The sequence below is a fragment of the Triturus cristatus genome, chromosome 4_2 (genome assembly GCF_964204655.1).
Source record: "Triturus cristatus chromosome 4_2, aTriCri1.1, whole genome shotgun sequence".
NCBI lineage: Eukaryota > Metazoa > Chordata > Amphibia > Caudata > Salamandridae > Triturus > Triturus cristatus.
The window spans coordinates 38,158,005-38,181,615 of NC_140586.1; the positions used below are offsets into that span (position 1 = coordinate 38,158,005).

Genomic DNA, 23,611 nt, shown 5'->3' on the forward strand with positions numbered 1-23,611 from the left:
TTCTTTTTAGAGCATTGTTTGAGGCAAAACAAGCTTCATAAAGATGGACAATATGATAGCGTCTGAACTAGCCTAGGACATCTGGCATTGGGCTATTCGGCATGACCTCCAGCTACTAGGGGGGGCATAATACCGGGGGTGGAGAATGAATTGTTAACCTGCCAAGTAGGACATATCAACAAGTCCAAGAGTGAGTAATGAATCCCCTAGTCTTTCAAAAGTACCTTACCCAATGGGACACTCCCACTACCAATGGGACACTCCCACTATTGATCTGTTCACCACCACTCAAAACTAATAATGCGAAAACAATGCCTCCGGGTACCCAAAACTACAGTCCTTAAACAGTGTGCTATAGATCAACTGGTCAGAAGTATTTGTTTTTCCTCCGCTTTCCCATACCTGTTGTGGAAAGTGAGTCAAGTGTCAGTGATCTCATTCTAAGAGCACCATCATAGGTAAGACAATCTTGATACTCAATATTTCTGGAGATGTCTTTACATCTGCAAAAAATAAACTGCAACTGAGTACAGATCTTCTCACTCCACACCAAGCTTCTCTCAAGCACCCAGATCTCAAGCAACTGACTCTTGGCATCTGGCACCAGCAATTTTAGAGATTAGTTATCTTCTGGAGTAGTTTAAGAGGATCCTGTTCGATGCTACTAGACCTACCACACATGCCTGTCATGCAGATAATTGGAAAACGTGACCTATTGCTTTGGTAAGCCCATAGACCCGCTAAAAAGGGCTGGTCAAGGTCTCATTCTGAGTTTTCCTTTTGTTTATGTGGTAATGTTTCAACCTGGAAATATCAAATCTGCAGGTTGTACCATTTACCAGGTACAGTAATATGCACCATTCCAAGTTTTTCCCCTCTGAATGGGGAATAATGTGGTAATGCAGCATGTTTTTATCGCTCTATGAACCTCGCCCCCTCCACCCCAATTGCCACTCCCAGTCCTGTGTACACAAAATCACCAACTTTCTCTTGCCAAAACTTTGTGGGGAAAACCACCTGGTAGGTGTAATTGCCATAAAATTCCAAATCCCAATTCAAGGTTATAGTGATGTTATAGTTAGGTGAAGGTGTCCATTTTCTCACACCCTGCCATGCACTGTGGTGTTGACAATGATGTCACTTCAGGTGCTGTATCGATGTCATCAATAATGTGATAGAATATGTCATGAATGATGTAATATGTGATGTCATAAGCAGTGCACGGCGAGGGTTCGAGTTCTGGTTTCTTGAAATAACCAGAACAGAGGAATTTCAGTGTTATTTAAAAGTTTAAAATGTTACCTTCAAACTGGCATTTTCAACTAACTATACCGTCATTTAAACCTTTGGTTTTTCAGTGAATTTCTATTGATGTCTTTTGACCGTAAAGTAATATTTTATTGCAGTACTTGACTACGCTTTTTGCCATGCATGTCATGGGGTTGACCTCGGGGTGCAGGGGGTTAAGGTACCCCTACCCTGTTCCCTTATACCTTTTTTTTAAAAATTTTATATTTTGAAATGGAGGCTGCAACAGTTTTCTAATGTTGCAACGAGCCAATCACAATGTGAGCTCCTGCGGGACTCACAAAACGAGACAGCCAATGGGGGCTGGGCAACCCTCGACATATAGGATTGCTCTATTTGCAGTTGCGTGCCTCTTGCGACCCCAACCTTCCAGATATACATACATTTTGAACCTTAATTTCTCTAAAACTACTGAACAGCTTTTCAACAAATTACTAAAAGCACAGTTTTTGGGTAAATATCTAGCTTTCTGCCAAATATGGTGTAATTCTGTTCAGCTGTTTGAGCTGTAGCACTGTTCAAAAATCCCTATTGAAATCGGATGGGAAAATTGTCTTTTGGAATCCCCCATTTTTCATGGCCTCCACTTGACGAATCATCCTGAAGCGTTTAAGGAAGGGAATGAAGTAGATGAACTTTGTTTTTGGAACGGTTTCTGACGATTCCTCAAATGACATCTAAGTTATTTTCAAACAAAAAAAACGCTCTTACTGGGTTATATAGGTCCTAGCTATAAATACAGTGGCGACTGGCTTTTCCTGTGCCCTCGCTGACTTTGTGAATGAAAACTTCTGTTTCTTTGCTCCACTCTTGTAGCATTTCTTTTAGTTGGAAAAGTGCTTTATCACTGAAATGGTGTTCCCCCTTCTTTGTTTCCATCATAAAGATCTCTACATGTGACACATGATTTAAACCATGCATTGTTTTGTCAATCCCTTGGACTGTCTCTAGCTTCTTTTTTGGTATGGCATCTAAAACTGGAACACCGAATTCCATATGAATCCTCGTAGTTTATGATAACACCTTTGCGCTCTTTTAACATGAGGGTAAAGTTACATGAATGACTTCGGAGCTAGTTTCTAAAGCATGAGCTATAATCTTTCAATGAGATATAACTCTGTGCAAAAAATTGGAAAATATTGATGAAATGAGGTCTTGGTCAAAAGGGTTACTTCTTAACATTGGTAATGATGCAGATAATTTCATGATACTTCTTCCCTTTTTAGGTCTTGCCAAGGCAGTGCTTGCGTTGTCTCTTCGAAGCATGTTGTATTCAGAATATGGGCTTTAAACACCGCCCAGCGCTTCTGGTTGGTTGGCCTGCCTTTTGGAAACTCCTTTACTGTGGTTGGTCAATAGTGTCCATCTGTCCCGCCTTTTGGTTCTTGCTTCCCTCCCACGGGACATCACCGATTTTGTTTCTTTTGGTTGTTCATCTCTGGCCATCTGTTGCCTCCTCGCTCGCAGACACACCCCCTCCTTCCCATTATTGCTGCCAGCCTTCCTGGGTTTCTTTGCAGTGCTTGTTTACTTTTGTAGCAATTGTGGCACACCGCACTGTAGTTTTAAACATCTTAAGCTGAAGCACAGCGGGCCACGATTGCTACAAAAGTAAAAAATAAAGATACGGCGACCTCACAACTTTTGTTTTCTATTTATTGACTTTTGTGGCAATGGATGCGCATGCCGCGCTTTAGCTTTAAGCATCTAAAGCTAAAGGGCGGCATGCCGCCATTGCAAAAAAAAAAAGCCAATAAATAGAAAAAAATGGCAGGCGGACGCCACATTTCTTTTCCATTTATTGTCTTTGGTAGCAATCTCGGCGCGCCACCCTTTATTTGTTAAACATCTTAATTTAAAGCGCGGCGTGCTGAAATTACCACAAAAGTAAATACATTTTTTTTTATAAACCAGTGGACGCACAACTTTTTTTTTTTTCATATTTATTTACTTTTGTAGCTATGCTACTGCAAGGATATTTTTAAACAAAAAAAAAATCTAAAAAACCATTCTCATTTGCAAAGACAATAGCTCTAAATTTAACTAATGCGAGACCTATTACATTGCAATGCCTGTTTTATGTGCACGCGCATTGGTGTACAGAGAGAAACAAGCATTTGCAATGTAGTAGGTCTCGCATTTGCGAGTTTCAGCTATTGGCATTGTAAATGATAATGCCTTTTATTTATGTTTTACAAAACTTGCAAGCAGTGCGTAAACACCACTTGCAGGTTTTGTAAACACATAAATAAAAGGCATGGTCATTCATAATGCCAATAGCTTAAACTCTCGCAAATGCAAAACCTATGTGGCACCCGCGCTTTAGCTTTCAATATTTTTAGTTGAAGTGCGGGTGCTGCGATAGCTTCAAAAGTAAAGAAATAGAAAATACATTTTTTTTCTATTTCTTTACTTTTGAAGCATTTGCGGCACCTGTGCTTTAGCTTAAGGTGTTGAAAGCAAAAGTGCAGGTGCTGCCTTTATAACAAAAGTAAATAAATAGGGAAAAATGTCAGCTGCTATGTTTTTCTTCTTCTCTATTTATGCTCTTGTTACATGCGCGACACCCGCGCTTTTGCTTTGAACATCTCGAAATAAAGCGCTGGTGCTGCGATTGCTTCAAAAGTAAAGCAATGGAAAAAAATAGTTTTTTCTATTGCTTTTACTTTTGAAGCAGTATTGGCACTTGTTCTTTAGCTTGAGATGGTCATAGCTAAAACGTGGGTGCCGCGATTGTAACAAAAGTGAGGATTTTTTTCTAAAAAGCGTGCGGATCCCCACTTTTTTTTTTCTATTTATTTACTTTTGTCACTATGGTGGCATCCATATGAACATCTTAAGTTAAAGCGTGGTTGCTGCGATTGCTTCAAAAGTAAAGAAAAAACTTCCGTTTAAGTTGTCCAAAGCTAAAGTGTGGGTGCTGCCATATTAAAACAAGCATTTGCAATGCAATAGGTCTTGCATTTCCGAGACTTTGAGCTACTGGCATTGTACATCAATAACCTTTTATCTATGTGTTGGTTTTGAAAACATCTAAATAAAAGGCATTGTCATTTACAATGCCAATAACTTAAAATTTCGCAAATGCGAGACCTATTGCATTGCGAATGCTTGTTGTACTTCTGTAACCATGCCAGATTGGTTCTGCTTGCAATAGTTATGAAAAGGATTATCCCTACTCTTGTCACCGCTTCTTTTAAATCTAAAATTAATGGGATTGTTACCAGTAATAGTATACATTAGCTATGCCTTTCACAGAATGCCCTGTTTTGGTACTTACTGTTGAGCTCTTAAGCATTGATAAATCTGTTTTCATTACTACATAGCAAGTTGCCATTATTTTGTTTCCTCTGCATCTCCCTCTACTCAGTACTGATACTTTTATGCCCCCTCAATGGATCCCTATACCCTCATAACTATATTGTATCTGTTCCCAACAGGATGTTAATGCTTCTCTGCTTTTTAAAGCATCTGTCCATCTATTTACTTGCTGTGCTCTTTGCTGTTTCCCCTTTCTTCCAAGGTGTCTGTCTGGGCTTCCAGACACATTTACAAGCCACTTCACAGAGAGGAATGTGTATGTGTTAACATCTATGATGGTAGAAATGTACATGAGCGTTCACTGTAAGCACTCATGGGGAGGATGGGATCAGTGGGAAGTAGCACAGGGCACACAGAGGAAAATTCACAGAATATGAGACTGGCACCATAAGTATACTACACATAAAATCACAGAATGCGGGACACCTGTGACTTCTCTGTTGAAGTCACATCCCTATACTTTCATGAAGCACTCGCACCAACGTGGGCTGCCTTGGAGCACTAAAGAATTTCAAGTAGGAAGAAAAAAAAAGAAATATGACAATGCAGTATGTTTCCATTCATCCTGAATTCTGGAAGGTTTGAATGTGTCCTTTAGACAAGAATCCATACGTAGACCTTAAAAGGAAGAAAAACGAGCAGGTGGAGATGTAGCTTTGGGCATTTGGTCAACCTAGATAGGTTAATGAACTACTAGATCAGAATTTGAAAAGGAGGCTAACCGCATACAGAGGTGTCCGGACAGGAACAACCACATAATGCCATAGAAATTGGACAGCAGAATTGTGATCGTAGTGCAGGCAGAGTAAGTCACACAATCTGAGTATGAGTCAGGGACTTGCTACGTGAAGAAGGTGGTGTCATTAATAACAGCCACGTAAACGGGTGCACTGGGAGTCAGGGTACGGTACACCCAATAAGACAAGCCCGGGAGTGGTGCGCGTGCACACTCTAAAAGGATTTTTTTCTTAAAAGCATGGCGACGGTGCGTGCGCGCGCAGCCTGCTCTTTTACAAAGCACATACTTGTGCTTGTGGCTTGCCGCTGCGCACTCCCGTAAGCTGTATGCCGCCACAAGCACGAGTATGTGCTTCGAAAAAGAGCTGTACGACGGCTAAAGGTCTCCTACGCAGCACATGCGTGCTGCTTAGGCGAGACCTCAAATGAAAATAATAATTAAACAAAAACTAAAGTCATGCAGCCGCGTTCGGCTAACCAATAGGAAAATAAAAGCGCAGCTGCCATTATGTTTGCCAGGGCGTGCTGCGCTGGATAAATGAAAACATAATCATTGAGGGAGAGCATGTCCTGCCTGCAGCAGCAGGCAGTACAAAGCTATTTAAGAAAATAGTGCTCGGCGGCTTTAATTAAAGCCTACCGAGTAACAACACATGTAACTGGGTGTCCTTATGTGAGGTTATAAGAAGGGAAAAGGTGGTACTAGGAAGGGACTACTAAGCCTATTAACCAATGAAAAGCCACCATTTACCAAAAACAGCTACAGGAGTCAATTAAAAAGATGGGTGGAAAATGGGCGGTGCTTCATGCCCATATCCTGAATACAGCATGTCTCAAAGACACAGCGCAAACACTGCCTAGGCAAGACCTAAACAACACAAAATGGGCAAAGAGCCATTAGATAAGGTAGCACATTGTACATGCATTGTGGTTGCATAGCCACCTAGTTAGCCAAGTGAGTCCTACAGCTGAATCCACATTGAGGTTGGAGACCTTTCTTATAAACCTGCCTCAGTCTCACCTCTTGTTATGCGTGCTTTGTGTTTTATCTTTCACTAATGTTTCATTCCTTGTTCTTACTCACCCCTCAGATTTCTTTTGAGTTCCGTTCGCTGCTCCACTCCCAGCTGGCCACAGTTTTCTTTGATGAGGTGGTGAAGCAGATGGTAGCTGCTTTTGAGCGGCGTGCTGGAAAGACGTTTGGACCGGAAACCAATATCCCGCGTGAGCTGATGTTCCATGAGGTGCACCAGACGTGATGTTTGACCTCAAAGGACGATGCCCAAGCATGTCAACAAAGGCCAAGTCCAGAAATTAACGGGGAGGGCGGGGATACTTTTACGGACATACGAGCTGAGAAAGGTGGTGCCCAAGCACTCTTTTAAAATATTATTTATTTGATTATCCCTTCTGGTTGTTATGAAAGTACCTAATTTATATGCAGATTTGTGAACTGTTGTACACTTGCTGAAGAAGCCCACATCACTAACTTGCTGAAGGTGTAACACAAACTCATTGCAGTTCCTACTCCAAAGCCCTAACGACCAGCATTGGTATAAAGTGTTCAACCGGTGATTGAGACCCGCTCCAAGCCAGATGCACTCTTGGATTTTAGTTCACTGTGGACAGATATTTATCAGATGCAGCATTGCACTGAAGAACGAACGCCTACCCCAGTTTCTGCTTAGAAAAAGCATTCCTCTCTGAATGTGGTTTTTGAACATGTGCGATTGACTGGAGGAAGGACTGCACATTGACTTTTTAAAGCGTATTGTAACCTCCAGATCATGCAACCAAGTGGATTTTCTAGATGCTGTCATGTTATGACTCTAGGTGCTCATGTGGGTTGGACTACCAGGGGATGTAGCTGCACGGAGGATTGAAAGAACTATCAGAGAGGCATCTGCGGGTGAAGGGACGATGAGCTTACTTGCGTTCAAAAGCCAAGAGTCAACAGAGCTGTGGCACCGAGGAGGCTTTACTGAAGTCGGGGAGACGAGGGCGTTATAGGGCTAGAAACCAAGGTGGATAAAAACAAAGCAGGGATGGCCCATTAGCTCAGCAGTTGACTGACTGAAAACTGCTTATTAGTGGAGTAAAATCATGAGGTAGGTCAAGCACTTGAAGTATTCCAACTGACGGGTGTGTCAGTTAACCAGGATTTCTTAAAATCCTTTGGCCCTTGACTCCTAGGTCTTCGAAAGCAGAATGAGTGTCTGAAACCAAAGAGATTTAAGGGTTGGTTCCCTGAGAGAATGGTGAAGCATGCTAATTGCACAGGGAGTGTGTGAAGTGTGGTAAGGACATAAAGATGCAATATCAATCTTTCATTTGCAAGTAAGTGCATGAGACCATCAAGCAGCATGGCTTCTTAAGGACCTGAGGTAAAGGAAGTTGCTCCTGCATATAAACTGTACGGGCCAGTCTACATGTGGCGCATAGAGGCAAAACTATTTAGTTGCTGTTTGCACAGGATAAGGAAATTGCACATGTATACGAATCCTGGGTCAATGTGGATTCACTGACTTTCAAGACATATGTGCCAACGAGTTCAGAGCCGTGTATGTAACCAGGGCACAAATCATGTATCTAAAGCCAGATTCTGTAGTGAAGAAGTAGGGGGTTGTTTTAGGGGAGCTTGGAAGTGGCGAGGGCTGTGCCAACCCCTGGGCATAAGAAGGCGGAGTCTGTACATCCAGAAGAGGCAAGCTGTAATGAGGCCTTGCCCACAATCTCTGCTGCACACTCCGGACTGAGAATAAACGTGGTTGTCTCCCATGAAATCCTCTCACCTTTTGTACTTTTCAGTTTGTCTCTCTCATTACTGCACACCTTGAGTGTTGATTTCCGCTTGACTTTCTAGCCAGCACTTTCTTCCAGCAGTGAGGTTGTGATGTATTCGGTATTTAGGCCTAACTTTACTGTTGCATATTAGGTTAATAGTTAATACACTTGACCAATGCATGCCTAGGGCTGTTAACCCATAATTTCTACACATCTAGTATAATGTTCACACACTGCTACCACTGCTTGTTTGCATACATAAGCAGAGTGCCATGGTACCTGACCACCCAGCATGCACTTAGCAGCTGCCAGGCCCAGATACTACACAACCCTCCTTCACTCAAATACATGCACCCATTCATCAACATCCAACTTAATGGCACAATAATGAGTGCCCCGTGGGCTCTGTTAAGTTAGCCCTTGAATGCATTTATCAGTTTTCATTAGAGGACACCTCACCCATGTTCTTGTGTTATCCTGTTGCGACTATGTGGCTTATGCGTTAGTTATGGAAGCATCTCCTAGGTCTTCTGGAAGATGAACTATTGTTGGTCACATGAGTGTGCAGTCTCCTCATTTTAAGCCATGCTTGCTTGTGTTCGTTAGCAGAAAAACACTTTGTAGAGTAATATGCATTATTTTAAGTTAATTTTTTTTAAGCTGGTCTTTTGGTTACCTGGAAAGGTGAGCCGTGGCCTAGTCCTTTATTCTCTCAATATATTACTACAGTGTTGTATTTTACAGCTAGCATCGTTGCATCCATTTTAAAAGCATCACCCCAAGTGCTAGTTATGTTTTTTTAATGTTTATTTGCTAAGGAATACAACCGGATGAACAAAATAAATTAACTCCCTAAAATAGCTATAATGGTGATGTTGGGAGCTGTGATGCAACCTGCACAGTTCTTGCTTGATACTCTAGATTCAGTGGCGCTCAAAATGCTGTTTTTAAAAAGAAATAGAATGCCGCTGGATTGAGGAAATGCTACCACAAGCTGATGTGTTTCCTTGTAAGCGGATGCTGGAAGTTTTAACCGGCACGAATTTTTTTTTTTTTTTTTTTTTTTTTTTTTTTTAGTGCAGGTGTCTTCGAAAATGTTTAGTTGTAATTTCTTCCTATTATTGAGGATGATGTTCTTGGGAGATGAGCGAGGACATTCTTTGGTTTATCCTCTAAATAGACTGAATCGTATGCCACAATGTGGTGTAGTATGAGGCAATTTGGGAAGCATGCCACTTCAGTGCTTGTCTAACCAGCCCGACCACTTTAAATTATTTCTAATTTCAATCAAACTTTTTTTTTTTTTAAGTTAAATCTCAATAATAGTAGTTTTGCAGCACATGCATCTTTCTGTTAACAAGCTATGAAAATGCTCTTGCCATCATTAGAAGTTACAGGTGGCAGGTGTGTTTTTAAGAAAGGACGAGTTCTTGCCAATTAGAGTTTTTCCATTATAGATTTGCCATTTTTATTGATTAGCACTAGAGTATCCCTGCCTATGTGAGGGATCTCAAAGCACTTTAAACAAAAACTTTAATAACAAGAATTTGTTTACATAAGTGTATTTTTAGACCAGACTTTCTGGGGTATGTTTTTTACCAATTCAAATGCAATGTAGTTGAAAACAGCTGGACTATTTTAGCCCCAAGTTACCTTATCCGTTGAAACTATCATTTACAAATGATGTAGGTTTCATCTTGCCTAACCCTCCTCTGGAACAGGGCATTGGCAAAGACCTAACCTTCCTAGATTTTGGAGAGAGCATGTGCCAAGTAAATACGCTGATGTATATGTGTGCTCACTTGCACTGGCTTTGCACTTTTCTGAGCCTTTTTTAACTTTTAATGTATTGGAATCTTCATTTTGTGGCTTCCAACAATATGCTATCAAGTCCCAACTTTACCTCAGGGTCAGAATTATAGTAGTGTGGCACCATCTTTCCATGTGTGGACACTATGTCATGAATTGCCACCATGTGATGTAGGGGGCAGCGTTACAGCAGTTACATGTGCTGTGGCTGCCACAGAGTGCCATTGTAAAGTGGATGCTCTCAATATGGCAAGAATTCGCCACATACTGGTACAACAATTGTGTCATGGATTTCTATAATATTGCAGGAATTACCGCCATTGTGGATGAGTGAATAAAATGCCATTGTTGGGCACCGTTGTGTAACAGATAGTCACCATATGCTGTAAATTATCTCCATTCTGCCAGCACCTTGGATGGGCACCACTGTGTCATGGATATGCACATCATGTCAAAAAATAACCACCATTAATTCAGGGCCAACATAATGCTTGAGTTAGTCTCCATCATACCATAGATGGCAACAATATGCCAGGAATTATCCCCTTTGTTTCAGGGCCAGCATTTTACCAGATGTCACGATCATGCAGTGTATGCCCACAATATGTCTAGAAATATCAGAATTGTGTGAGGGTCAGCATTTTACTATGGTGAGAATGAGCAACAGACCATGGATGCCCACACAGTGCCAAAAATTACCACCGTTGTGCCAGAGCAAGCATTTCTTTTTGAAAAACGTGTCTGTTTATTAATTGTAGTCCCTTGCTGACCCCAGCCCTGGCTCCAACTCCTTTGCTGGCCCTGGTGCCAGTCCCTGCTCCAATACCAGCACCCTCTTAGGTCTTTTCAGAATCTCTGATATAAATCCTGGGCAGTTTCTGCACACCATGATGGCACTGTTCAGAAATGTAGTGGTTCCCTCTGGTGCACCTGCAGGCCCCTGCTTCTGTTTGGGCCTTCGACTGGGATACTGCTGGCAAGTACTCCAAGCTTCCTCTTCTCTAAACTTAACCCATGAGTATTTCCCACTGTGTCTCCAGATAGGGAATTCAGAAAACTGGAGGCCATGGGCAAGAAGATGTTTTAGACTGGGAGACTGCTGTTGCAGTCCGTGAGCGCCATATTCCTGTTATCTATGTACACCCGCACGCTTTGAGAGATGGCAAATATGGTGGTGCTGAGCCTGCCCTCTCCATTCACGTTGATGGTCAGGATGCTGCCAGACAATTTCGCATGGCAGGCCTGGGCATGGATGACTCAGTGATCAAGATCATGGACTATTTGTTTTCCCAAAGGAGATACATTTGACTGATCGGCTGACTTCTCAGGCAATGTACAAGCTAGTCTAATGGACCTGCTGGATTTTGGCTATTTTGGCAACAAAGCAGTCTCTGCTCTGGAGAGATTTAAGACGGGCAGGGCGACAGCCCAGTCCCGGGGCTTAGGGTCTCCAGCGTTATGCATTCACAGGCAATACATGAAGTTTTGGGGCTATTCAAAAGGGACTTTCGTCAGCGCTAACCTTCCAAGCCTAGTATACGGACTGAGGTCAGCACAATGGCAGACAGGTCCAGCAGCCTTCCTTGTACTACTACCCCCCCCCCCCCCTTCTCCCCCTCACCACCACCACCTGGTAACATTCTGCATTCTGTTCGAGGCATGTGTGCTGTAGATAGACATGCTTTGCATACTCCTGCCATCCAGTGTTGGGTCCGGATGTTAGCAAGCTGTTTTTCTTTGAAGAAGTCTTCCCTAGTCCCGAGGTGAGGTGACTCCTCAGTTTGGTGATAGTGCGCATGGTCATCGACTCCATTGGTAGATAGTTTTTTTTCCGTCATCAGGTTTGGACGTGTATTGCTGCGCTCTGGTTTGAAACCGTTCTTTGGGTCCCCCTCGACGCACAGTCCTCTCTACCCCCTATGTTATTGTTTTCGAACGAGTTCCTATTTCTCTGCGTATCATTTCGGTCAACGGAGTCAACTTTTCGATCGGAAAGCCTTGTGGACGGCCTTCGGGTCTAAACATGTCGAATCAGCTCTCTGTCGATGGACCAGACACAGTTCAAATTCTATCCTCAATGCCACACGAAGTATCTGCACACTGATTCTCACACGGTGTGTAACTTGTGCTTGTCTCTGGAGCACAAAGAAGAAGACTGCGACGCTTGCAGATCATTTCTTTGAAGAAAATCTTCGCGATCGTCGGGCTCAACGTCGAGACGTGCAGCATCAAAGCATTGAACATACACCGGACATCTTCGATGAAGATTCCTGTCAAGAAGACGTGGAGGCATTAGCGGCGGAGGAGGAAGCCTTCTCCGGCAAGGACTCCGACTCAGAGCTCAAGATAGACTTCGACGCCGAAAGACTACCGCAGACAGAGTAGTCACCGAGACTACTTTTCCGATACCCCGCCTCGAGGCTCGGCTCCGATACAGCCAGTCAAGCCTTCCACCTCGGTGCAGAGTCGACAAATCCTCATCGGAACCAAAGCCCTCCAGACAAAAATCCGGCTCAGAGCCGAAATCCTCCATGCTGAAAGCCAAGCAGCCTTCAGGGCCGAAATCTTCCGTGCCGAAAGATCTGCACTCACCGAAACCGCCTGCGCCGAAATCCAAAGACTCTTCTTCGGATCCGAATTTAGACCTTGTTCCACCAAAAACGGATCCCAAGTAAAAGAAAATCTATATTAACCCAGAGACTGGTCCTATTCATATCAGGCTGCCTCAAAGACCTAAACTTCCTTTAAAGAAGAAATCTGTTGCTACCAGTCTTTTTCATCTACCATCCTCTTCCCCTCCACCACCTCCTTCTCCACCTTCAAATCCTTTGCAAATTACACCTCTTGATTCTCCACACTCTCACAATGATGATGGGGGCACATTTACCTGTAGATCTGTGGACAGACTATACAATAGATCCTCCAGCAGATAACCCAGACCTTTACACAGCCAAGCCATCACCTCCAGACTGCAATGTATCCCACCAGGAACTCATTGCCATGGCTGCACAATATCATGGGGTGCACTACACAAAGAAACTGAATTTTTTTTGTTTGAGACATGAGCATCCACACATAGGTCTTCACAAACACTTCCTATGCTTAAGGGCATGATGAGGCATGCTGATTAAGTTTTTAAGGACCCAGTACGAGCACGCATCTTGACTCCTAGGGTTGATAAAAAGTATGAAGCCTCCCCAACAGACCCAGTGTTTATTAAGGGCAAGTTGCTCTAGATTCGCTAGTAGTGTCTAATGCTCGTAAACAGGCTAATTCCCAAACATCCGGGATCGCTGCTCCACCAGTTAAGAGTCTAAGTTAATAGACACTTCTGGCAAGCGCATTAGTGCTCAAGCTGCAAACCAATGGCTCATTGCAAACATACAGGGCCATCTAGCCAGGTATGATGGGGCACACTGGGACGAGATGGAGCAACTGCTTCAATATCTCCCAGATGAGCACAAAGCTAAAGCACAGGATTTAGTAAGTGAGGGTAAGCTAATTTCAAATTAGTCCATAAGATGTGCCCTAGATGCTGCTGACACTGCATTTAGGGAAGGCAACACTAGCATTCTGCTTAGGAGACATGCTTGGTTAAGGTTTTCTGGGTTCAAGCCTGAGGTCCAAGAATCCATTCTTTCTTTTATTTTTTTATTTTTATACATCTGTTTATTATTTTTTGCAAATTTTACAGCTTACAGACAGGCACCAGGACTCAATTAACATTGACCATATCATAAAGCAGTGGGCTAGACAAGGGGAGCCAAACCGTGAAACATGGGAACCTCTCACCCAACAGTCAACGGTTTCAATGACCAAGTGGCAATAATACAAATCCCAGTACGATACTCAATGTCATGCTGTGGTATGATAGGTCCAGTGGTATAGTGCAGAGTCTACACAAATCCATCAGGATACTTGCAGATATAGATAATAAATGGAACAGAAACAGGGGGCAGAACGACCAGGACCCCCAGCAACCAAGAACAGCAGCAGAGTCCTACCTGAAAACATATATTTCAGATTATTTACCACCGTACCAAGTGCCTACCCCGCCCCATCACATGTAGATACTGTATGGTGAGGTGTTGGCACGGTTCCACCGCCATGTCCCCCCCCATCTAGCAGGCAATGTCACGACCATGGAACGGTGTCTGAGGAATTGCCCAGGTGGCAGGCCTACCTCTTCAGCCAGGGATTCGTAGTCTATGAGATTGCCGTCCCGATAGAGATCCCCCAAGGTCTGTATGTCCGCTGCATGCCACTCCGCTAGCTCAGGGGCAGTGATCACCCCCAGCCCGCTAGGGGAGCCCTCCAGTGGAATTGCCAGAGCATAAGGAACCAGGGTTCTAGTGAGGTAGAGGCTGCGGCGGTAGCATTTAAAGGCTACTACCATGAGGAGTGGTGTCGGCGTTGAGGTTTTCGCGGCAGGATGAAATAACTTGGCAATGTCCGCTAGAGACAGGGGAGGCGTTGTTGTTGCAGTGTCATCTAGGCCCCTACCTGCTAACCAGCGGTCTAGCCAGTGAAGCTGCGCTGCCAAGTAATAATGTTCAAAGCACGGCGCAGCCAGGCCTCCCTGGTCGGTAGGTAAGTAGAGCTTGGGCAGAGCCATCCTATGCCGCGAGTTATTGTCCGCCCTGAACATCAATCATTAAGCAGCTGACTACTTGGCAGGCTAACTGACTGCATGCACACGCTCAACCATCCCCCGGGGACACCCCTCCCTCCTGGGTAGTGTATCTCTCTGCAGTGCCCCCCTCAATCCGCGTCAAGGCCTGTAAGAGAACTTCCCACTGTGTTGTGATAGGTGTCCTCCGAAGTCCCAGTGTTTCCTCCCTCAGGAGAGCTATGCCTTCCGCTTTGGCCCACGCCTGGAGCGAAAACCACCATGCCAGTGTGTGTGGTGGGTCCGGTGCCTTCCAGTGTTTGGTGAGTAGCCGTTTAGCCACCACCAACCCCAAGTCGAGGAAACGGGAGGTGACTTTCATGGCTGGTGTCCTGCGGAATAGGTGTAGGTAGACGGGCCACTCAAATGGTATGGTGCGGCCAGCGCCTCGTGAATTGACTCCCAATATGAGCGCAGCTTGCGGCAACTCCACAGCATGTGTACCAGCCCCATTCCCAACTCCGCACAGCGGGGGCAAGCCGCATCTATGCGGTGGAAGTATCTATTAATCAATTCGAGTGTGAGGTACGCTCTGTGGAGTATAAACAGCTGTATCTGGCGGAACCGCATGTTGCGGGGTACACGTATTGGTCTCTGTAGTATCTTGCCCCATTCCCTGTCGTCCAGAGGTCTCCCCAGGTCTATCTCCCATTTGCGGCGAAGCGGCTCTAGGCTGATCGCCGCGTGCGTAGGGAGGCCGCAAACCACCGTACCAAGTGCCTACCCCACCCCATCACATGTAGATACTGTATGGTGAGGTGTTGGCACGGTTCCACCGCCATGTCCCCCCATCTAGCAGGCAATGTCACGACCAGGGAACGGTGTCTGAGGAATTGCCCAGGTGGCAGGCCTACCTCTTTAGCCAGGGATACGTAGTCTATGAGATTGCCGTTCCGATAGAGATCCCCCAAGGTCTGTATGTCCGCTGCATGCCACCCCGCTAGCTATGGGGCAGTGAGCACCCCCAGCCCGCTAGGGAAGCCCTCCAGTGGAATTGCCGTAGCATAAGGAACCAGGGTTCTAGTGAGTTAGATGCTGTGGCGGTAGCATTTATAGGCTACTACCATGAGGAGTGGTGTCGGCGTTGAGGTTTTCGCGGCAGGATGAAAGAACTTGGCAATGTCCGCTAGAGACAGGGGAGGCGTTGTTGTTGCAGTGTCATCTAGGCCCCTACCTGCTAACCAGCGGGCTAGCCATTGAAGCTGCGCTGCCAAGTAATAATGTTCAAAGCACGGCGCAGCCAGGCCTCCCTGGTCGGTAAGTAAGTAGAGCTTGGGCAGAGCCATCCTATGCCGTGAGTTACCCCAAATAAAATCCCGGCGCGACCGTGTAAGCGAGACGAAGAAGGCCGCCGGGATATATGTTGGCAGATTGGCAGAATAATACAGAAGATGGGGGAGTATCACCATCTTGGACAGGGCTACCCTGCTGGTGACCGTGAGTGGGAGCATGCTCCAAAAACGCATCTGGGACCTAATCGCCGGCACAGCCCTGCCCAAATTGCCCTCAATGAGGTCTGCCGGCTGGCGGTATATCTGGACTCTTAGATATCGGAAAGTGTCCGCTTTCCACTGTATACGCACGCCATCTAGGATATAGCCGGGGTCGAGGATATCCCCTCCAAATGCATACAAACAGGTTTTAGCGGCGTTTACTTTAAGTCCCGAGAGAGCGGTGAAGTTAAGCAGGATGCGTTCTAGAGCGACCGGAATGTTACTGACATCTCTGACGAACACCAGAAGGTCATCGGCGTACAATGACACCTGATGCGTCGCGTCTCCTAAGGGGATTTCATCTCCCAATGTCGTGCGCAATGCCGTGGCCAGGGGCTCCATTGCCAGTGCAAACAAGAGGGGCGAAAGCGGGCACCCCTGCCTGGTGCCCCTGCAGATTGGTATTGCATCAGAGATGTAGGGCCCAGTTTTCACCCTCACTGAAGGGTTCCTGTACAGAAGTGCGACCATCTGGAGAAACCCCGAGCCCAGTCTGTATCGCGTCAGCACCGCCCCGAGGTAGCCCCACTCCAAGCAGTCGAAGGCTTTTTCGAGGTCTAGTACGAGACAACCCGCCCCAGGCCACCGCTGCACACCATCCGAGGCCACCCGGAAGAACCGCCTCAGATTCAGTGAGGTACTACGTTTAGGCACAAATCCGTTCTGGTCGCTGTGTACCAATAGGGGCACCACCGGTGCCAGGCGCTCCGCCAACACCTTGGCTAATATTTTATAGTCCACATTAAGTAGAGCCAGGGGTCGGTATGAACCCAGACTCACGGGATCCCTATTTGGTTTAAGCAGGGACACCAGGTAGGCCTCGCGCATTGAAGGGGGCAGAACGCGTTCCTCGAGAGCTGCGGAATAGAGGGCGTGCAGTTTCGGCACCAGGGACTCCCTGTAGGCCTTATAGTATTCAGCCGGGAGGCCATCCAGTCCCGGCGCCTTCCCGGTGGCCATGGAGCTGATCGCCTCGCCAATCTCCTCCAAGGTGATGGGCCCGTCAAGCGACTCCAGATGTTCTCCGGGGACCGTGGGCAGGCGGGCGGCTTCCTAGAAACCGTCCAGCTCAAGCCCAGAGCAACGTCCCCCGGAGCGGTACAGCTGCATATAGTGGTCGGCCATCACCCGGTGTATTTCGCGCTGCGTATAGATCAGGGGGCCCTCGGGCGTACGTATGGCCCCGATCAGGGCGAAGGCGTTTTCTGCCTGAGCAACCAAGCTAGCAAGAGACCTGCCCTGTCGGCTTTGGCATGAGTGCGTGCCGTATGGGCTGTGTAATTGTGGCAGCGTAGATGCTCCAGAAGGTCAGCATGTTGCGCCCGAAGACTTGCCAGATGTGCAGAGTGGCGATCCCCTCCCTCGCAGTCTCGCTCATACTTAAGTAATTGATGCGAGTGAGTGACCACGCTAATTGTTTGCGTATGTTCCAGGTTGCACCAAGGCAGTGGCCCCTGATAGCCGTTTTATGGGCATCCCACTCCACCAGTGCACTGCTCGCCGTCCCTTCGTTTAGTTCAAAATACTCCAGGACAGCCGTTCCCAGAGAGGCACAAAATTCCGGGTGTTCCAATGCGGTGGGCTGAAGGCGCCATGTGGGTACAGGGGGACGGCCAGGGTCCCAATTCAGTCGCTTGTGGTCCGAATGGGTGTGCCCCAAATACTCAGCATCCTCAATCAGCGGGTACATTGCCTGGGAACCCACTACCCTGTCCAATCGCACGTGAAGATCGTGCACCGCAGAGTAATAAGAATATGTACGAGTGTCAGGATGCAGGCAACGCCACACATCTAGCAACGCCCAATGTGAAAGCCATCCGGCGAGGGCCCGGGCGTTCGATCCGGCCTGCGTGGTGCGGAGGGGGGGAAAGGACCTGTCCAGGTCTATGTCTAGTACCGAATTTAAATCCCCGCCCAGTAACCACGGAATTCCAGCATAGGGGGCCAATGACTGGGTCAGCTGTGCCAAGAATGAGGGTTGGTCGATGTTTGGAGCGTAAATGGAACCCAACAGTATTTGCTGGCCGTTTAGTGTTCCCCGAGCTAGGGTGTACCTGCCTGCAGGGTCTATCACTGTGTCTGCACATACAAATGGAGTACCCGCCCGCACCCAGATCAGTGTGCCCCGAGAGCGTGCTGAATAGGCTGTGCCATATAGTTGGCCTCTCCAGCGCTTGCGCAACCTGTCTAGCTCTGGCTGGGTCATATGTGTCTCCTGTAGGAGGGCAATGGCTGCAGAGTGTCTCCGAAGGTATGCAAAGATGGAGTACCGACGTGAGGGGGTGTACATGCCACGGATGTTCCACGTAATTACGTCAGTGCGCGCCATCGCGAGTGAGCCAGTGTGATAGGGGTGCCGGGGCTAAGGCGGGCGCAGGCGGGGCAAGGTCCGGTAATATCGTGTCGGAGTGCTGCAACAAGAAACACAACTGAGAAACCAAGAACAATGTAACATCAGGGGCAGGCATTGCATAGTGTCCGTCCAAACTTCTATAACAATAGAGTAGCGTAAACTAGGTCAGTAGGGTACCTGTGAGGGTGCGCGCGCCAGCCGTGGTGTGCCATTGCCTTCCCCCTTACTCCTGTGTATACGTGTCAACCGTGTCGATTCTGATGTCAACATGTGGGGCTAACAGACCGCGGGCCTGGTTGGTGGGTAAGGGAAATGCAACACCCCCCGGGTCTACCCCCCCCTCCTGCCCCATGAGTGGGCATGCGTGTCCCGGCCGACAGCAGGCGGGTCACCACCATTCAAACACCAGGAGGGCCAGACAGTACCGCAAGTGCAATAGATCCACCCCGCTCCCAGCCGCAATCAGGGTCCAGCAGGGACTGCCAATGGGTTACTTGCGTGAACTGTCCATGATGGTGGCTATCACCAGAGGGTGTGTTCAGATAAGATCATCAGCAGTTTGCGGGGTCACCACCGGTAGGATAAGGTCATCTGAAGCGATCGTGGAAGACGAGGAAGAGCCGCTCGCCACCAAAGTGGATTGTATGCGGGGGTCCAAGCGTTCCTGGGCATGTGGGGAGCCGAGGGTGGTAACTGCTTCCAGAGCCTCCAATCTCTCCCTACGCATGTTCTCCGGGGTTGGGGCTATGATCCCAGGCTGGATGAGCCTCCTGGCTCCTCGACGACGGCGGGCTCCACCACCCGCTGCAGCGCCACTGTTGGGGTTCGCCGGTCTCGTACCAGACCATAGCCCCGACTCCTCAAGCCAGTCCCATGCCTCCTCTGGGGAATCAAAGTGTGTCTTCTCCTTAGCTGTGATGCGCAAGCACGCTGGAAATAACAGTGAATATGGTATTGTAAGGGCGCGGAGTTGCTGTTTCACTACAGTGTAGCTACTCCTACGTTTTTGCACCCGGGTAGTATAGTCAGGGAAGAACATGACCGAGCTACCGCTCACCGTGAGCGCATCCATCTTGCGCGTTTCACGAAGAACCACGTCACGGTCTCAATAGTTGAGTAGCTTAAAGAGGAACGGCCGTGGCCTGGCACCCGGTGGAGGCTTCAGAGCCGGAATGCGGTGGGCTCTTTCAATAACTAACTGCTGTGACAGGAGAGCTTGAGGTATGAGATCACGAAGCCACCTTTTCATGAATTGTTCTGGATGACTACCTTCTTCCCCTTCCGGCAGGCCCACCACACGGATGTTGTTGCGGCGGGAACGGCCTTCCGCATCATCCGCCATGTCTTCCAGCTCATGGACCCGATCCAGTAGGTCCTGCAGCGCTGCAGCGTGGCTTTTGGTGACAGGCTGGAGTTCCTTAATTGTTTGGCCCTGCACAGTGACTTTATCGGCCAACTTACGATGGTCCGCGTGCAGGAGGGTGAAGTCCGAGGCGATCTCATCTATTCTGGTTTCTAGGGAGGATCTGGTGTGTTCCACCGCGGCACCTATCCGTTCCATCACTGCAAGTACGGAATCCATTTTAGCTGCTAGGGCCGCGGGCGTAGGTTCCGGTGTGCCACCAGCACACAAAGTCGGGGGGGGGGGGGGGGGTCCTGATCGTTCCCACGCGAGGGCCCCTGTTGCATTTTGGCTTTCATACGACCCAGTTGCTGCGCCGTGGGCATTCGCAGACGGCCACCAGTCGGTGCGACAGCGAGGGGGCCGCTACGTTAGTGATTGGGTCCCAAGTACACAGTCCTTTGGGCGTTTGTGAAGGCTAACATGCGCTGAGACAGCCACTGTCCGCTCCAACTGGTTTCCGCAGGAACTGTCGCACTGTTGTCGGGACTTGGCGTCACCCGCCCAGGCACAAGTGTGGGGTGGCCCACCACCCCCCCAGCCTCACCCGAGGTTCTGCGAAGTGTGCTCGGCCCACATAATCTCATCACATTAGGGGCATACAACGATTGCCGGCGCGTATCGCCAGGTGCACCACCTTTAGGGCTCCAAGCGGCACCTCACGTGCTGTGTCAGAGGCCGCCAATGTGTGTGCCAGCCAGCACCACTCCATCCGATTCAAGCAGGGACAACCCTAGTTAGCCACCATCAGCAGTGGTTCCATCGTCCTCCAGGTCGCAGTGTCCCCGTATGGCCCGCACCGGGAGGTGGGGCCCCGTCAGGTGCACCGTCACCACCTCCCCCCGATGTCTCCGGAATGACGCCAGGAACTGCCCGCTCACCTCCAGTCACTGTTCCAGCATTGAAACACTCCGCTCACCAGACGCAGAGGGGGCCGGCTTGGTCTGATATACTCACTTCACCTGGTGCTGCCGGAGCCACAGTCCGCCAGCGCCTCAAGTCACCACAGTCGAGTGCTGTGCTGTGTCAGTGGCCGCCAATATGTGTGCTAGCCAGCACAACTCGAGCAGGGACAATCCTAGTTAGCCACCATCAGCAGCGGTTCCATCGGCCTCTAGGTCGCAGTGTCCCCGTATGTCCCGCACCGGGAGGTAGGGCCCCGTCAGGTGTACCGTCACCACCTCCCCCGGTGTCTCCGAAATGGCGCCAGGAACCGCCCCGCTCACCTCCAGTCACTGCTCCAGTAGTGAAACCCTCTGCTCACCAGATGCAGAGGGGGGCCGGCTTGGTCCGATATACTCCCTTCACCTGGTGTTGCCAAAGCCACAGTCCGCCAGCGCTTCGTCACCACAGTTGAGTGCGGGCGGCCATCTTCTGCACGAAAGCGCCGCAAGGAGGATGGTGGCAGAGAGGGCCCCACAGTCGTCACCGCCACCGTCTTGGGCCTTTTAGCCCAGGAAATGCAGCGTCCCCACCGCCGGAGGGTGCCCAGGGCGTCTGTCCCGCACACCACCAGGAGCACCGACAGCACACGGATCCCTCCGGTGTGCAGGCAGGTCCACCAGCCACGCACGGCCAGGCTGTAGAAGGGGGAGGGCCCAGCGCGGTCCGATTTGCACCGCCGAGCGGGCACCTCAGCCACCCCGTCCGGCTTCGCGATGCCCAAGGAGCAGCCCTCAGACGCGGACGTCCATTTTACATGCAGGGGACGCCGCGCATATATACAGGAGCCGGTAAGACGTGCAGTCCCCACCGCGGCTCCAGCAGACCCAAAGACACTCCAAACCGCGCGGTCCGACAGATACCGCTGAGCGGGCGCGTCAGCCACCTCGTCTCACCTGACAGGACCCGTTTTCGCCGCCGCTGGAAGCTGATTTCAGGAACGAGCGTCCATTTTACACACGAGGACGCCTCGCGTGCACATAGGAGCCAGAAGGATCGCCCGGTCACCATCGCGGCCCCAGCAGGTCTAGAGGCACCATGAGCAGCCCAGCTGGTGCGGGAGAGCTTCCGACGCTGGAGCCACCCGAGCAGGTACGTGCTGACGGGCAATAGCAGGAGAAATTTGCAGGCATGGGCGATTAACGGCTCTGGCCTCACAGATCCCTGTCCGCAAAGTTGGCTGGCGAGCCACGCCCCCGTCCAACAATCCATTCTTAACACACCATTTGACAAGAAACACCTTTTTGGTCCTGAAGTAGATCAGGCATTGGGAAACATTAAGAAAGACACTGAAGTCGCCAAGTCCATGGGAATGCTCCAGCCTCTTTCAAACAGAGGCTCCTTTCGTCATTCCTTCTACCGAGGAGGGTCTAAAACCACATCCTCAGACCAGAGTACATCTACCTACAAAGGTAACAACCAGTCCTCTCCCTAAAGAGGGTTTTTTCGAGGTGGTTCCAGAGGTACAACTTTGAAGGTAGGGGTAAGGGCAACACACCACGCAACTCCCCTTTCCCTAATAAGCAGTGAGATGCCCACACTCCCCCCCCCCCCCCCCCCCCCACTACACCACACATGTCGGGGGAAGACTTCAACAATATATCTCCATTTGACAGTCTATAACAACAGACAAATGGATAATTGGAATAATCCAACATTTTTTTTGCATGGAGCTTACCAGAAATCCCCACAAACATTCCACCTCGACCTCGCAAATTGTCCCCAGGCTTAAATGGAAACACTTCTTCTTTACAATTAAACATGCGCCTATGATCTCAAAGAACAGGAAATCAGACCTGACTTGGGTCGAATGCAATACAATGAAAAAAGCATAGACCCATGCCAATTGCAGACAAAACATAAATAGGGACATAGATACACTCACATTCAAAAAAGTTAGGGTGGCACCTCCAGCAACACCAGAGAGGCTCCGGGAGCCTGGTGTCTCATGAAGCTCCTAGTAAAACTAAAAGCTCATCCCACGCAGCAGGAATATACTTTGAACTAGACATTGATATGGATCTGATAGAGAGCAAAGATGATTGTTGGATTTTCCAGAAGTTAATTACCTCACAAGCCAACAAAGCCTTATTTATATCAATTGACTTCTTTTAAGGAAACATTAAAATCTAAGTCAAGTCATTGAGGAATTGAAGAAGGAATTGGTCACTTACCTTCTCCCTCTAAATACTATTTCTGCCGCCACCACCCTTTTTCTTGTGCTTATAGACTATAACTGCTTTGGAGGTATTTCTGTGTAGATCTACTTAGTCCAACTTGTTGAAGGACTCAAAACCTAACGCCGCTGATCTGTACTAAGTAGGTGGTCTGAGTCCAAGGTTCTCACACCTTGCCGCACATCCTACCCACCCTGAACTCCCTAAGGAGGGAAGACTCCGGGCGTAGAAAACCAAAAATCTGCTCCTATGTACTATGCCTTCTGTAGGTGGAGGCCCTCCTCCTCCTATCTGTTGTCATAGTGCATCCGTCAACATTTTGCGTGTGGGGGCCCAACTATACCTCAGTGAGACGCAGCAAAAAGTTGTACCAGGGGCATTCACCTCTCCCTCCACCCTGAAATGCCTCCCAATCTCCCCAATCCCCCCCCCCCCCCCCCCACCCGGCCTCTCTCCTTGCTAGTTAGGTCTTTGTCAGATGGTGCCTCTTGGATCCTCTGGGGTGCGTTTCTGCTTCCTGGGTCCCAGGTTTTCAGGGACGAGCCCTTAGGAGTGCGGGCATGAGCATGGTTAAGTGTGGTACAATGCGGGAGGGGGGGAATAACCTAGACAAAA

At 48.4% G+C, this 23,611-nt stretch overlaps 1 protein-coding gene across 1 annotated transcript in view; it reads left to right on the forward strand.

The window, feature by feature from the left end:
* The window catches only part of COQ10A (coenzyme Q10A), a 127,087-nt gene extending 118,937 nt beyond the window's left edge, over positions 1-8,150 (forward strand). The window contains exon 5 of the mRNA XM_085600329.1: positions 6,459-8,150. Coding sequence (XP_085456455.1) covers positions 6,459-6,626 — 168 coding nt within the window. The 3' untranslated portion in view covers positions 6,627-8,150. The remainder of the gene's footprint in view (positions 1-6,458) is intronic.
* The last annotated feature ends 15,461 nt before the right edge of the window (positions 8,151-23,611 follow it).